General features: G+C 44.1%; 1 protein-coding gene across 3 annotated transcripts in view; it reads right to left on the bottom strand.

Annotated features, from left to right (window-relative positions):
• Nucleotides 1-17,123, bottom strand: part of WDR59 (WD repeat domain 59) — an 82,040-nt gene that overhangs the window by 30,264 nt on the left and 34,653 nt on the right. For all 3 annotated transcript variants that reach the window (XM_055413136.2, XM_055413134.2, XM_055413135.2), the window contains 9 exons: nt 15,106-15,183; nt 12,134-12,290; nt 8,639-8,718; nt 7,114-7,246; nt 6,856-6,980; nt 4,775-4,939; nt 1,581-1,676; nt 1,269-1,425; nt 524-593 (listed from right to left, as the gene is read on the bottom strand). In XM_055413136.2, coding sequence (XP_055269111.2) covers nt 524-593; nt 1,269-1,425; nt 1,581-1,676; nt 4,775-4,939; nt 6,856-6,980; nt 7,114-7,246; nt 8,639-8,718; nt 12,134-12,290; nt 15,106-15,183 — 1,061 coding nt within the window. The remainder of the gene's footprint in view (nt 1-523; nt 594-1,268; nt 1,426-1,580; nt 1,677-4,774; nt 4,940-6,855; nt 6,981-7,113; nt 7,247-8,638; nt 8,719-12,133; nt 12,291-15,105; nt 15,184-17,123) is intronic.

Genomic DNA, 17,123 nt, shown 5'->3' with positions numbered 1-17,123 from the left:
AAATAGCGTTTGCCTTGTTTTGACAAGCACACTTTTATCAGCTTTTATCAAGCCCAGTAGTAACTTAATAGTAGAAATCTCAGCTTGCTGCTGCTGCTAAGTCGCTTCAGTCATGTCTGACTCTGTGCTACCCCATAGACGGCAGCCCACCAGGCTCCCCCGTCCCTGGGATTCTCCAGGCAAGAACAATGGAGTGGGTTGCCATGTCCTTCTCCAACGCATGAGAGTGAAAAGTGAAAGTGAAGTCACTCAGTCGTGTCCAACTCTTAGCGACCCCATGGACTGCAGCCTACCAAGCTCCTCCGTCCATGGGATTTTCCAGGCAAGAGTACTGGAGTGGGGTGCCATTGCCTTCTCCAAGAAATCTCAGCTTAGGTGCAGTTTAATGAACCTTAATCTTTTGGGAATAAATTTTATAATGAGCACTTGCTGATAACTAACACAAACTGTCCAAAAGCAAATTCCCACATGTCTGCTCACTTCTGGCCCATGAATGTAGCTTATGCCTGCATCTCCCACTCACCTTGGAGTAGGCTCAGTAGGAGAGACTGCTCGGTGCATCGTCATGGGCCTTGTGAAATACACCAGGTACCCTGTCAAAGGAGACATCACACATGCACATCAAGGTCACTGAGCTGATCATGGGAAATCCTAAGACAGTACTGGTTAATCTTTTTCCTACTTCAACATACTTGAAGGATAAGACATAGTATTTTAAGTTGCATGGGCTCATGACTGCAGCCATACTTAAGACAAAGATCAGAATCTCCAGGATCAGGACTTTCCTAGTGCTCCAGTAGTTAGAATCTGCATTCCAATGCAGGGGATGTGGGTGGCTGGGGAACTAAGATCCCACATGCCGTGGGGCAACTAAGCCCAGGCACCATAACCAGAGCACCAGTGCACTGCAATGAAAACCCAGTGCAGCACCCACCTCCCCCACACACACATAAAAGAATCTCTAGGATCCAGGAGAGACAAGGATGTATGTGGTTTGGAAGTCTTCACGGGTGCTTTATATTTCCTACATACATTCTCAACATTCTGAGTCAAGACTCAAATTCACACTCATCAGAATGAAAAAAGTTAAGACCATAATTCTGCTAAACATTCTTAGAATATGTCTGCAAATGCCAATCCAGCTCAGATAACACTATGATGGAAATCTTTTGAGTTCTCAGGAAATTAAGAAAAGTTTTCTGATGGAAATTTTTATACAGACATTCTTTCTCTCAATATCTAGAATCAGAGAACCAAAAAAGACCTACCTGCCCCACAGAACCTGGCTCCCGACGTCCTGGGAAAGGGAATATTGGCATCCTGGTAGGACCCGTAGGCGGTAGTCACCCGGGCGAACGACGGCAGGGGCGGCGTGACGGAGTTCGGGAGCGCGAAGGGGTTGCTGGAAGCACTATCTTCTTGGTTCTGAAATTTTAAAGTCAAAGAGACTAAAACCAGTAATCGGTCTTCAAGATGAATTACAAAATAGGATGCATTATTACAAGATCAGGGAGCCCAGGACTTTAGGAAAGAGAAAGGAAACAAAAGCCCCAGGCAGAGGTAGGTAACAAGGATCCCACCACAAAAGACTCGAGGCAGGAGACGAGCTGGCGCAGGCAGGGCTCCAAACAGCTCTGGTTGCGTTTCACTTTTTGCAGGGAAGTGTCTTTCAGGATCTAGAAAAGGCACAAAACACGGTCAAGAAGAGCAACATTCTTCCTCCTGATTTACGCTTATTGTGAGAAGCACTGGAAGCAGCGATAATGCTCAGACAATACCAGAGTGTGGCTGTGTCTGAGGCTGCCAACACAACACGCTGCTTTCCACCTGTCCAAGAGGCTCAGAGAGAAGACTCCTTTGTGAGTGCTCTTCCAGAAGCCCTTTCCTTTGCAGGGCACACACACACACTGGCTTTGAGATGGCACATTTCTTGTATTAGAATGACCATTCTTCCTTAATAGTGAATTCTACTCCTTGGCTCTCCCCCAGCCCCACCCTCCTCCATGAGAAATCTCAGTACCACTTAGAAGTAACATCCTTCAGTCTGAACTGAAAATGGTTCAAAGTGATACATACATGACAGAGGGAATCAGTTCAGTTCAGTCGCTCAGTCGTGTTCGACTCTCCACGACCCCATGAATCACAGCACGCCAGGCCTCCCTGTCTATCACCAACTCCCAGAGTTCACTCAAACTCATGTCCACAGAGTCGGTGATGCCATCCAGCCATCTCATTCTCGGTCGTCGCCTTCTCCTCCCGCCCCCAACCTTTCCTAGCATCAGAGTCTTTTCCAGTGAGTCAACTCGTCGCATGAGGTGGCCAAAGTATTGCAGTTTCAGCTTTAGCATCAGTCCCTCCAATGAACACCCAGGATCGATCTCCCTTAGAATGGACTGGTTGGATCTCCTTGCGGTACAAGGGACTCTCAAGAGTCTTCTCCAACACCACAGAGGGAATAGATTCCATATTTTTTGGTTTTTTTTGGCTGCGCTTGCGGGTTGTGGGATTTAGTTCCCCAACCAGGGACTGAACCCAGGCCTTTGGCAGTGATAGCATGGAGTCCTAACCATTCGATTGCCAGGGAATTCCCAGATGTCACTTTAGTGAAAATTAGAAAGTATCTTTTTTTTTTTGATCCTTTAAAAATATAAAATCTGACTTTTTAAAGTATATGCTATAGGTATCGGAGAAGGCAATGGCAACCCACTCCAGTACTCTTGCCTGGAAAATCCCATGGACAGAGGAGCCTGGTAGGCTGCAGTCCATGGGGTCGCTAAGAGTCAGACACGACTGAGCGACTTCACTTTCACTTTTCACTTTCATGTATTGGAGAAGGACATGGCACCCCACTCCAGTGTTCTTGCCCGGAGAATCCCAGGGACGGGGGAGCCTGCTGGGCTGCCGTCCATGGGGTCACACAGAGTCGGACACGACTGAAGCAACTTAGCAGCAGCAGCTATAGGTATAAATTGACAAACACATACTGAAGACAGGCATGTAAATCGGACCTGGGCTGTCTAACATGGAAGTCATTACCCACATGGGGCTACCAAGCACATGAAGTGTGCTTGGCCAGTCTGGATCAAGATGTGTCATAAACACAAAACTTACACCAAAAGTTGCAGACTTAGTATAAGAAAGAAAGAAAAAAAAGAAAGCTATCTCAATAATTTTTATATTGCTTACATGTTGATATGATAACCCTTTGGATATACTAAATAAAAATATTATTGAAATTAATTTACCTATTTTTTTTTAGGATGGCTACTAGAAAATTGAAAGTTACATGCAGTCTACATTTCATTTCTATTAGATACCACTGAACTAGACCTTTAAAACACTTCCTTATCCTATCATTTTTATACCAATAGAAAAATCTCTTTTTTATATGTTCAAATGAGGCAACAAAATGTTCAGATTCCAAGGACAAGATGTGAAGTATCACGAAGCTTAAAAAGTTTCCTGGTTACCTATCATACCCTGAGAAGATGGAACAATCAAGTGAGTATAATACAAACTAGGCAAAAAATGAACAGCAATCAGGTCAAACTGGGGTCATTAGGACATTTTCACTGATTTCACATATGACGCTGCTCAGATCAAAGAAGGCATATCATCCTAGCTTGAGGGGCATTTTTATGAGGATTCCACCTGGTCAGCTCTGTGTGAACTGACACATCAAGTTTCCGAACCTATCCGGGTCAAGATGAAACGCCAAGCTGTTAGGGGAAGCACACAGACTGAAACCGCCCACCCTGGCCAGGCACCATAGTAACTATTTGCATGAGCTGTTTTATAACAGGAGGTCCTGGTAAGGAACACAGAACTAATAAGCCACCGGCAACCGGAAGAGTGCAGGAAAGGTCAAAAGGAGACACCACATGTCTGACCACCTCCCAGAATCCTCCTCACTGCATCCATCTTGGCTGAACAAGGCGGGCACCACCAGGAAGGACTCTTGAGTCAGAATGATTGGCTAAAGACAACCCAGAAATGAATCCCATCACCATAAAACCAAGAGTGCAAGTCATGTGGCAGAGCAGTTCTCCTGGGTTCCCTTACCCTCCTGCTCTCCGCCTGGGTGCCCCTTCCCAACAAAATCTCTTGCTTTGTCAGCACGTGTCTCCTCGGACAATTCATTTCCGAGTGTTAGACAAGAGCCCAGTTTCAGGCCCTGGAAGGGGTCCCCCCTACTGCAACAAGGCTATTCCCCTTCATTCAGGCATCACGGTCATATCATAAACCCCACCTAACTTGTCCCAACTTGTTCAGCAAGCCAGCCTCACTCTACGTGACAACATCTTCTCTTATGGGACAGATTTTTTTAATGACCTTAAATACTTTTTTTTCTGATTAGAAATTATCTTGTAGCTTCAGAATACATTTTGCCTATAGTTTCCAAATAAATGAAGTTGTACTGTATTAACCTGGGATCTCACAGCTTTAATGAGATCTGTGAGCAGATGACACGCAATTACAGAGCTGCCTATTATTTACATGCACTATTTCTGAAGTTACATGCAACATCTGTGCCAGTTTTTCTGCAAAAGGGTCTATAATTTTCATTAGACTTTCAAAAGGGGGTAGGTCCATGACCCAAAGAGATTAAGAAACAGCACTCGGCATTTTCTACACAAAAAGAATATAACTGTTAACACTGACATGAGGAAGGACAGATGACATCCAAATATTAACAAAGGTGTTTTCATTCAACTTTAGTACTCAACTCAGACCCTGAGGGCATCAAGGAGAACTTGCAAACACAGGGGCCCACCTTGAGCAGCTTCGCTTTCATGGTGGACGTGATGGTGGTGGGGTTGATGAACTGGAAGGAGGGGGCCGCGTGGTTTGGGTACTGCGCGGGGAACTTCACCAGCATCTTGACGCGGTGGCTGCTGCAGTGCACGGACACTGTGCAGCTCCTGTCTGCCGCGTCCATCTGCGGGGGACAAATCAAGAGCTGCTTTAGAGAGGAACTGCAGAGGGTCTTCAGAGGCAAACAGGTTTAAATGAGGTAACGGAATGCTCTAGGTTACTGGTAACAGAGTCAAGGGAGAGAGTCTCCCAAGACAAATGAATAGCAAAGATGTGGACAGCTCATTTTCAAAACGGATTTTTAACTTTAGCACTGATTTAATAAGCTCAAAGTGTGCTGACTTAGAAAAGCTTTATCTCGAAGCTGTGAGATAGGCTGAAACTTGTTATATTTATTTTGAGATGGGAAAATAAAGCAGGAAGATGTTAAAAACCTGACTCAAGTTAAAAGCACTCCTGGGAAAATCCACAGAGACTGAAAAAAGATGACTGTCTATCAGGCAGGCGCTGGAGAGAAAACAGGAAGATGCTGCTAAGGGATGTAAGATTTCTTTAGCGATGATGAAAAATGCTCTCAAAGTAGCAGTGGTGATGATCTGTAAATCATGGGTTTGTAAATGTACTAAGAACCACTAAATTATACACTTTAAAAGGGTGAATTTTGTGATATGTGATTTTATTGTTTTATTTTATATTCTTTTATGGCTGTGCCTCACAGCATGTGGGATCTTAGTTCCCCAACTGGGAATCGAACTGGTGACCATCACAGCAGAAGCATGGAGTCTTAACCACTGGACCACCAGGGAAGTCCCTTTCAGTAATTTTTAAAAAGGAGTCCTGGGAAAGGAATCAAAATCTCCTTCTTGGACTAGATCACAGGATAGCCCAACTGTTCTCAACTGGAACAGAGGGAACAGAAACTGAGTTGACAGAGATAACCAATCAACCAAAGAGTCCATTATCTCTTTCAATTTCTTGTAGTGCCAACTAGAGACAGCAGCTGGGGGACGGTGAAAAGAGCCACACGTGCGGGGAACCTGGAGACTCGGATTCAAATACCTGCTCAACTCGGACAAGTTATTTCATTTCTTAGTGTCTCTGTTTCATCGTCTGTAAAGTGCAGATAAGACCACTTACTTCAGAGCTGTTTTAAAGGCCAAAGGAGACAACTATGTAAGTGCGTAGACCCAGTCCTACTGTTAATGAAATCTGGGCAAAAGCAAAACTAATCAAGTTTTAAAACTCCTTCACAGAGACTCAATTCTCTGAAGCCAAGTGTTTCAATACCTGCCCTAAAGGAAAAATGTAAATAAACCTCTCCAAGTTAAATGAACAAAGAGGCTGGGTCACGTTCTTACTATGAATCTAAACCACCAAGAAAATAACCAACTGATAAGGCAAGCACAAAGAATCTTGGAGAATAAGGAGGATGGTTTCCAAACTCAGCCCTGCATTAACTTCACCAGCAGCCTCCGCCAAAACACTAAACCTTCCCAGATCTGAGCACCTTCACATAGGGTCAAATGAAGTGTTGGAACATCTAAGGAGATTTTAAGACATACGAGCATCCGTTTATCCCTTAGTTCATCTTATGAGAGAACAATAGCGTAAAAGGGAAAAAAAACTTGTATTTGTAAAACATTTCTTTCTTTAGAATAGATGGGAATGGCTTTCCTGGTGGCGCAAGTGGTAAAGAATCCACCTGCCAATGCAGCAGACAGAAGAGACGGGGGGTTTGATCCCTGGCTTGGGAAGATCCCCTGGACTAGGAAATGGCAACCCACTCCAGTATTCTTGCCTGGAAAATTCCATGGACAGAGAAGTCTGGCGAGCTACAGTCCATGGTGTTGCTAAGAGTCGGACACAACTGAACAACTAACAGTTAACAGTTAATTATTTCTTTACAAAACCTAGGAAACAAGAAAGCAAGGACAGAGACTTCCCTGTTAAAGCAGAAAAGCCTTTTGCTAGCCCAAATCATGGCTGAAATAGTCCCCTCGGCCACCAACTGCAAGTGCGAGAGACAGAAAACCTGAGCACCTCCACGTTCACGTTGCGGATCTGCACGTTGATCAGAGAGAACTCCTGCTGCAGAGTCTGAGGCAGGCCCAGCTGCTCTGATTTCTTCTCCTCCAGGAGACTGCTTGGGGGATCTTCCTTTAAGACTAGCAGGAGAGACAGGGTCACTTGTTGGAAAACATTTCTGAAATGCATTCAGAGAGCAGTTCTGGGGTATCTACCACAACTCAGAGATGCAGAGAGGGGCATCATACCTAGAACATCATTGTCACCAATTACCTTCTTCCTCCCCATGGCTGGAGTTGTGCTGGTGATCTGTTTCCTGGGTGTGAAGGATCTTCTCTGGTTCCGGGAGAAGGGCAATGCTCTCAATGAACTCATCAACACCATCTAAGATGTCATTTGCACAAAGCTGCAACAGAGGGGAGAGGATCTGGGTCTAGAGAAGTCAACGTAAAGGACCGTTGTGTTTGGCTGAGTTCTGACTTCAAAAAATGGAAATCACAAAGGAGAGAAATGTTAGCCCCAAACCAATACAATCAAAACGGGTTTTGCCCATTCCCAACTCTCCCTGGTTAAACACGCAAGAAAACAGACTATTATTCTACCCCAGAAAACGTTTTATTAGGTTCATAGTTTTTGAAAATCTCAGAAAACCTTTTAAACTTCAAGCTTTGATGGAGTTATCGAGCCAGCCAAGAGCAAAAATATAACTTAAAAGCATTTGGAGCAAATGGTACTTTCTGGAGGAAAAAAAATTAAACAGCAGTAAGATGATCAGAGAAGGCAATGGCACCCCACTCCAGTACTCTTGCCTGGAAAATCCCATGGATGGAGGAGCCTGGTGGGCTGCCATCTATGGGGTCGCTAAGAGTAGGACACGACTGAGCAACTTCACTTTCACTTTTCACTTTCATGCATTGGAGAAGGAAATGACAACCCACTCCAGTGTTCTTGCCTGGAGAATCCCAGGGACGGGGGAGCCTTGTGGGCTGCCGTCTATGGGGTCACACAGAGTCGGACACGACTGACGTGACTTAGCAGCAGTAGCAGCAGCAGCAAGATGATAATGTTTGACCAAAATGCTCCAGAGTGACTTGGTACTAGGCAGTTTAGCAAATCTGTCTCAGCATTTTCTATCCACTGTGTACAGAGCACTCTGTGGGATGCAATATGAGTGAGACACCATTCCCGCCTTCAAGGAGCTTTGCCACTGGATGAGAAGACAGAACTCCATAACGGGGCACAGCAAAGTGAGGGCCACGAAAGCAGTTTACACCTGGGACCATGGTGCTTCAGATAAGCACAGATACAATTTATGGGGCACAAACTGGGAAGGGCTTCACAGAACAGGTGTTGCTGATGAACGTGGAGGACTCTGCCCTGTGCCGGGGTAGATTTCTTAGCCCATTTGTGAGAGAAAGAAACGATGCCCCTGGGCCACCTTCTTAGACCAGGGCAAGAGGGAAAAAAGACATTCAGAGGCTTTGCATCCTTGAAGTTCTGATACTGAAGCTGGCTCCTGAAGACCTCAAAGCTTCAGTGTAGCAAACCCAAGTCACTTGGCCAACCAGCCGTTCCGTTCGTTCCGTCGCTCAGTCGTGTCCGACTCTTTGCGACCCCGTGGACTGTAGCCTACCAGGCTTCTCCGTCCATGGGATTCTCCAGGCAAGAATACTGGAGTGGGTTACCGTTTTACGTATTAAACGTCTATCATGTATCCTCTAACTTCTGCTACTACCAAATCTTTTAAGTTTCTGGTGTATCCAATTAACGTTCTTCCAAAACAACACTGAATACATACCCTTTGCATCTGGGAATCCACCCGCCACATTCTCAAGGTCTGATCCCGTGACCATGTAACCAGTTGGTAGTCCTTGGACCCTGGAAATCACCAGATAAGAATCCTGATGTTTTCTGGATTCAACATCAAATTTGTTACCGGTTGAGATGGAGGGAGATTCATTCATTCATTTGTCCATTTAACAAATATTTATGGAACACCTCCTATATGCCAGGCACTGTTCTAAGTACTAGGACTACAATATGAATCCTTGTCTCTACAGATCTCACATTCAAATGGTGGAAGTAAACAAACATACAATAGCATGTCCGGTAGTGATAGTGTTGTTAAAAAAACACTGTGGGATAAATGGATAGAGACTGACAGGGGAGCTATTTTTAGACAGGACTTCTCCTAGGAAGTCACATTTGAGTAGAACCTTAAATGAAGTCAAATAAAACCTGGCAAATTAGCAGGTGAAGGGTGATGCTAGAATTTAAGGTCTCACTGAACTTTCACCTCCACAAATGTTCTTCCTTTTCTGTTCCAGAGGAGCTGGGGATGAATAGGCTGTCTGTAAAATTTACTGCTTTAAATGGAACATGACATCTTACTGTTTAAAAGAATTTTTTGGTAAAGAGACACATCTCATTATAAAAGGAATAATCGATCTTTAATAGTCTTAACTGAATTGTATTTCCACACAACAGGGCTAGTCAAAGGGAAATTACTCTAACAAGGTTCAAGGTGGTTTCGGAAAGAGCTTTATGAAAGATCAGGACATTTCAGGGTAATTCTGTAGTTTCCAGAATCTTCTTTATGGTCATCTTCAGAGAGTAAACAACCTAGAAATAATTTTATCTGAATCCCTCATTTTATGCATGGGGAAACAGAGGCAACAGAGAACAGTGAGGAGTACAAGTTCCTTCTCTGGGATGGGGGAAGGGATGGTTAGGGAGTTTGGGATGGACATGTACACACTGCTATATTTAAGATGAATGACCAACAAGGACCTGCTGTATAGCACAGGGAACTCTGCTCAAATCCAGCCTGGATGGGAGAGGAGTTTAATGGAGAATAGATACTTGTATATGTATAGTTGAGTCCCTTTGCTGTCCACCTGAAACTGTCACAACATTGTTAGTCAGGTATACTTCAATACAAAAATAAAAGTTTACCAAAAAAAGTTCCTTCTCTTTGTCACTGCCTTCAGCCAAGCCTTTACTCAATGTTTTAATACATTCCTGTGCACAGCAAGCAAGACAGCAAGTATTCTGAGCTACTGCCTGTCATGAGTCCCACCATCCAGCCCATGTTCTTAGCAACAATTTTCTGACTCTACATCCAGCCTCCTTTTTTTTTTGGGGGGCAAGCCGTGAGGCATGTGGGATCTTACTTCCCTGACCAGGGATTGAACTTGCGCCCCCTGCTTTGGAAGCACAGTCTTAACTACTGGAGCACCAGGGAAGTCCCCCCCAGCCTCTTTTCACGTCTCTAATTTTGAAGAAAAGTTATGCCTAATTCCTTTCTAAACCCAATTCCTCGACTTGGGCCTTTGGCCCTATTCCCTCCCATTTTCAAAAGACCTTTGCTTTCCTAGATACTCCCTTTTTCATCTTCTCCTTGCCTTCAAATCGAGAGGGAAGCAGCCTCTGCCAGTGAACTCAGTCTCCACCTTGCCTCTGAAGGCAACCTCATTCACAAAACCAGTTCCCGCTGCCTCTGTTTCTGCTGTCTTATAATCAGGCTTCCCTGCTCAATGTGCCTTTGGAACTGTTCTCATAATGATCACGTGGCTTCCTATTTATACCTACTTACACAGTTCAGTGTTTCTCTCTTACTCTGCATGGAGATCCTTCAGCAAAACCTGAAACCAATGACCTCTGCTTCCTTCACGAAGCATCCTTTTCCGTGGACCACAACATCCTGATTCTCTTCCTAGCTCTGAGAGTTCCTTCACCACAGTGAAAACCAACATCAAAGCCTGAGGTGGGCCAATAAAAAATGACTAAGAGGACATGGCAGTAAAAATAAAATGGAACGTCATTAGGTTGAGAAAGAAATAAAATATAGGAATGCATGAAGGATGATTACATTTATAAAAGGTTCAAAACCAAATAAACCTAAACTATTTTTAGGGATGCAGAAATGGGTAGTAAAACTATAAACAAGATAACAGAAGTCATATTGCAAATGTTAGGACAGTGTTTACCTCTAGGGAAGGGAAAGAACTGTGATCAGGAGTTCTAGCAATGTTCTCTTTCTTGACCTTGGTGGTAGTTACCCAGATTTTCACTTTATAAACTGTACATATTTTATGTAATTTTTTACATGATGTATCTGACAATGAAAGGAGTTTAAAAAAAACACACCTATAATTTGTACTCAAAATTTCACTACTGGCTAGAAGAGCCCCAATTTATACAATTCACCCTGCTAGCTCACAGATGACGCAGACAACTGACAATGGGCTGTTAAATACTTTTTATTGCAATCCAAAACTATAGGCCACCTGCTCCCTGTCAGATCATGGGGAAACTCTGTCATCTCTTTTCTATGGCAAAGGGCAAGAGAATGTGTTGAAAGCTGAAGTCAAGCATGGAAATTGATGGGATAGAGACCAAGCAGCCTCACGGTTCTAGAAGCAGGAGAGATTATAGAAATGAAGATGGGAAAATCAAGAGGATCATCAAAAGAGTCCTTTCAAAAACAATCCTGGAAGAGGCTCATGAGGGTCACAAACAAGTTGGGATAAGATGTCTGGTCTAACCCCGGGTCCACTAAAGACCTCTCCTGGACTCTGGGCAAGTCACACCACTCTACTGCCTGGGGCTTTCCTTCTGTGATATAGAAAAGGCCACGAAATTTACTTGTGGTCTGGAGAACATTTAGAGAGCATGGCAGTAAGATCTCAAGACAAGGGAGGCTGCAGCTAAACTCACCACACGGCTCGGTAGAGTCAGAAGAGAGTAACTGCTCACTGGCCGTTACCGCTTCTACCCAGAAGAGATTGCATCACTTCTGTTCATGTTTCAGGAGCCAAGTGGGTTACGTGGCCAAACCTGTCTTCAAGATGATGGGAGGTGAACAGCCTTCTGTGTTTGTGAAGAGAACTGGGAATATGTGGTGGGTGGTACTGATGATGACTTTGCATCTCCCTCAGTAACACAGGGGGAAGGTGCAAGAGCCAGAGTTTTCAGAGTGTGGTGACCCCAGAGTTTTTCAGCTCTGGAAGTGACCCAACAGCAAAGCTACCAACCTCTTAGAAGCCCGTTCCAGGCAGGAAAGAGACTGCACAGAACACAAGAAAAGAAGATGGACCTGGGGTAGAACCGTAGCCACACACTCTATCACCCATCTACATTTAAAGACAGGGGAACCCTGACTCCCGCTCTGAAGCCAGCCCTGTTTCCACCCTAACCCTAACCCTAACCCTAACCCTAACCCTAACCCTAACCCTTCGATCATGTACCCTGACGGGAGCTGGAGGAAACTGGTCAGCGGTCTCCAACCCACCTTCCTTCTGTTTCCTCCACTGGAACTCCAGCACCACGTCATCGTGGCCCACGAAGGTATGGACTGGGGTGTTCAAGTCAAAGACATTCCACAGGAGCAGGCTGTTCTCCCTCCGCAGCTGGGGAACCATCACAGTCACCAACCCATTGCTGAAAGGCTGCGGCGAGAAAGGGAAGAGCAGGCATCATTCATTGAGTTACCCAGGTTGGCGTTCTCGCCTAACTTAAACTAGATGATGGCAGGCCCCAACCCACCTGCGGAACATGTTTCCAAACACCGTAAGTTAATGTCTACTTTTCATTTGCTTTTCTTCTCTTTTCTTTCTTTACTGAAGGAAAGGACCACAGCAAGTAAAAGATAAAAGTTAAGCAAAATGATTGGAGAATAAAGTTTTTTAATGTAAAATAAGCAAATGGCTCTGGAGGTTGCACCCTGGAACACACTGTTTCACACCCTAGCTCCTCTCACAAGACCACCTGAGAGTTACTTTCCTGGAATGAGGGTACAAGGCACACTGCAGGTGACTCCGGACAGCAAACAGCCCTGCCTTGTGGAAATGTACCAGAAGCACTCCGTCCATGTGAAGCAGCACCTTCCCACGGCCCCCAAGACCACAGCTTTTCAAAAAATTGAGTGTCAGTGGCTCGGTCATGTCTGGCTCTTCGCAGCCCATGGACTGGAGCCCGCCAGGCTCCTCTGTCCATGGAATTCTCCAGGCAAGAACACTGGAGTGGGTTGCCATTCCCTTCTCCAGGGGATCTTCCTGACCCAGGGATCGAACCCTGGTCTCCTGCATTGCAGGCGGCTTCTTTACCGTCAGAGCCACCAGGAAACCCATTTCAAAGGAAAACCTTCCAATTTCAGGACTAACACATCCCACTTATCAACACCCAATCTGTGCAGAAGCGATGAGGCCCATTTGGTTGACACGCAGACTCTGTTCTTTAAGCAATAAACCACAGCAGCCTAAAGGCATATTTATCTTCGCCTGCTCTCCTGGCAACACTCTGAACTTTTCTGTTTATTTTTTAAAGCAAACGTATTAATCCAGAGAAGTGTTTCAATTCACAAGACCAACGTCTGACTTCTTCCCAAGTGCTCCCAGATGTGAAAGCCAGTTAGTATCTCAATTACCTTCTGCACTCCACGACGCCCCAGGGAACAGCCTGATGTATAAAGGAAACTTTACTCACCCATGGGCTCCCTTTCAAGTTGACACTGAAGGAAATATATCATCTCTGATCAGCAGCAATCAAGGTGGCAAAAAGATGGAAGTTTGATAAGAGCCTACCCACTATATTTGCAGCATTTTATGGTTTATACTTTTTCATACATGGCTTTTTTTCAAAGAGAGTACATACCATACTGGTAGCGCATACTGTACTGTTTAGTGTCCACCGAACTAGACACTAAACAATAGTGAAATTTATCACAATTTAGAAAAAAAGAGCAAGGCATATTAAAAACTATTCATATGTGACACAGGAGGAAGTTATTACTCAAAAAACATCAAGTGGCTTGTCCAAGGCCACACAAATATTAAACGGCTCATTGCAGCATTATTCACAAAAGCCAAGATATAGAAACAACAACATATTGTCTGTCGGTGGATAAAAGCATGGAATGTACACAATGAAATATTATTCAGCCATGGGAAAGAAGGAAATCCTGCCATTTGTCACAACACAGACAAAAGGATAGACCTTGAGGGCATTATGCTAAGTTAAATGAGTCAGAAAGAAAAAGACAAATACTACATGGTATTATTCATGTGGAGAATCTAAAAAGCAGAACTCAGAGAGATGGAGAGTAGAATGGTGGTTACCAGGGGCTGGGAAGTGGAAGAAACAAGGAGATGCTGGTCAAAGGGTACAAACTTCTGGTTGTAAGATGAATGAGCTCTGGGGATCTAATGTACAGCGTGATGATTATGGTCAATAATACCACATGGTATACTTGAGAGGTACAAGAGAATATGACCTTAAATGCTCTTATCACAGAAAAGAAAGGGTAATTATGTTAAGTGATAGAAGTGTTAATAAATGCTATAATGGTACAGCATTTATAGTAGTATAAATGCTATATTACAGTATATTATATACAGTGGTATTGTAATGATAACTGACAATACACAAATGTAACATGTCAACATGTTGCATAACTTGAACTTACATCATGTGATATTGTCAATTATATCTCAATAAAGCTAGAAAAAAATTAAATGGGATTCCTGGGCCCTACTGATGCTTTTGAACTGTGGTGCTGGAGAAGACTCTTGAGAGTCCCTTGGACTGCAAGGAGATCCAACCAGTCCATTCTAAAGGAGATCAATCCTGGGTGTTCACTGGAGGGACTGATGCTAAAGCTGAAACTCCACTTTGGTCACCTCATGCGACGAGCTGACTCACTGGAAAAGAGTCTGATGCTGGGCGGGATTGGGGGTGGGAGGAGACGGGGACGACAGAGAATGAGATGGCTGGATGGCATCACCGACTCGATGGACATGAGTTTGAGTGAACTCTGGGAGTTGGTGATGGACAGGGAGGCCTGGCGTGCTGTGATTCATGGGGTCGCGGAGAGTCAGACACGACTGAGCAACTGAACTGAACTGAACTGAACTGAAACTCAGGTCTTCTGGATCTAAAGCCAGAGTTTCTTCCAGCACAATTCACTGACCTCCAGCCTCTCAGCCCTCCACCTCACCCTCCTCTTCGCCCTGCTGACCACCTTTACCCTGCCCAGCACCCAGCCCAGCTAGTCCATTGCTGCTAGCACAGAGTCTCACCCAACGTTCCAAGGCAAAATTTCAAATAGATAACAGCTTTTATGCTGTCACTACCACCTTTGTCCCACTCCTAAACCAAGACAGAAGGAGAAAACCACCTCACAAAGAAAATAAAATTGTCACTGGCCCCTCACGTGCAGAACACCGAGGTAATTTTTCCAGGCAAGAAGAAGGGAATCTCACTCACAGTGTATCTGGCCTTCCAGACAGGCACCTGGCAAGGGAGAATGTTGAGGTACTTCCGAGGCTGGCGGTAATCCCAGAACTGAAAAAAAGAAAGCAGGATAATTTGTGAAATAAATACCATTAAAAAACAACAAAAATAAACCTCAACTATTGAAAAAAGCATAGCTTTTGAACTCGTTGCCTTCTGTGCTCTTAGATTCAGCAGTGCATCTGAGTCAGCCCCCAGGGCCATAGCTCTTGTGACAGACATGCAAAGAAACGCCCCCTTCACACTTAGAAACATTACAGGTAAAACATAGACTTCATGAGGATCAGTCCTCGAGAGAGATCACTGCCAGTCTGCCTATTAAACCCCCTTCACAGTCGGAAGGTAAAAGAAACAACTGTTCATCCTGCATCACTGTACACCACTTGGAGGAATTTAATTATTGGGTTGGCAAAAAAAGGTTATTCAAGTTTTTCTATAACATTATGGAAAAACCTGAACAAACTTTTAGGCCAACCCAATACTAATGGGCTTCCCTGGTGGCTCAGACAGTAAAGATTCTGCCTGCAATGCAGGAGACCCACATTCAATCCCTGGATTGGGAAGATTCCCTGCAGAAGGGAATGGCAACCCACTACAATCTCCTTGCCTGGAGAATCCCATGGACAGTGAAGCCTGGCAGGCTGCAGTCTACGGGGTCACAAAGAGGTGGACACAACTGAGTGGCTAACACTACACTAATACTAACAGGAGCTGAAATGTAGTGACCGCTGACTGCTTATAAGTTGAGGGAGCAAGTATAGCTTCCCCGTGGCCATGTGAGAAAGCCAAAAACAGTTTAGACAAAAATGACATCTTAGCAATATTATTTTGAATATGACCCTTAATTTTGGCAAAAAGGGTTGTCAGAAGAAACAAGAATTACCTCCTACCATCCCTTTCTAATTCCATCCTCTCCAACCCCCTTTTTTTCCTTCTTGGCCTAGCTCTAACCCTCAATTTAACAGTTTTACTGTTTACAGTCTATAAAGTGAGGTGAAACTCATTCAATAGTATCTTGTTCCAACAGACTCCTTAGAATGCACAACAAAAAAAATAGAATAAAAATTCATATAAATTAGAAACTAATAAACTGTCGGGTAAACTAAGTAAATGATTATGTAAGAAAAAATGGCATGCATTCAGCCTTAACAACAAAATACTAAAAACAGTGGTTGACTATTACAAGCACTTCTAAATTGCTTCACTTTTTATAATTATGTTATTTATTCACATTCAGTAAAAACTGTCTTTCTACCAGGATATATGGAAAAAAATCAAATAACTATGCCAAAAATCTCATTTAATTCATAAGCTAAAGGCAAATAGAAGGGGGAAAAGTTGAAACAGTGACAGATTTTATTTCCCTGAGCTCAAAAATCACTGCGGACAGTGACTGCAGTCATGAAATTAAAAGATACTTGCTCCTTGGAAGGAAAGCTACAACAAACCTAGACAGTGTATTAAAAAGCAGAAACATCACAAAAGTCTCTATAATCAAAGCTATGGCTTTTCCAGTAGTTATGTGTTGATGTGAGAGTTGGACTATAAAGAAAGCTGAGCACCAAAGAATTGATGCTTTCAAATTGTGGTGCTGGAGTAGACTCTTAAGAGTCCCTTGGACTGCAAGGAGATCCAACCAGTTCACCCTAAGGGAAATCAACCCTGAATATTCACTGGAAGGAGTGATGCTGAAGCTGAAGATCCAATACTTTGGCCATCTGATGCAAAGAGCCAACTCATTGGTGAAGACCCTGATGCTGGGATGAGATTGAGGGCAGGAGGGGAAGGGGTGACAGAGGATGAGATGGTTGGATACCATCACTGACTCAGTGGACATGAGTTTGAGCAAACTCCAGGAGATAGTGAAGGACAGGGAAGCCTGGCGTGCTGTAGTCCATGGGGTTGCAAAGAGTCAGTCGGACACAACTGAGTGACTGAACAACAACAGGCCCACTAGTAAGGAACAAGGACTGTGTTTCACACGTGGAAAG

Source organism: Moschus berezovskii, chromosome 22, assembly GCF_049115385.1.
Source record: "Moschus berezovskii isolate FMDL1 chromosome 22, NW_MosBer_1.0, whole genome shotgun sequence".
NCBI classification, from domain to species: Eukaryota; Metazoa; Chordata; class Mammalia; order Artiodactyla; family Moschidae; genus Moschus; species Moschus berezovskii.
This window is presented reverse-complemented; position numbering and strand designations above follow the sequence as displayed.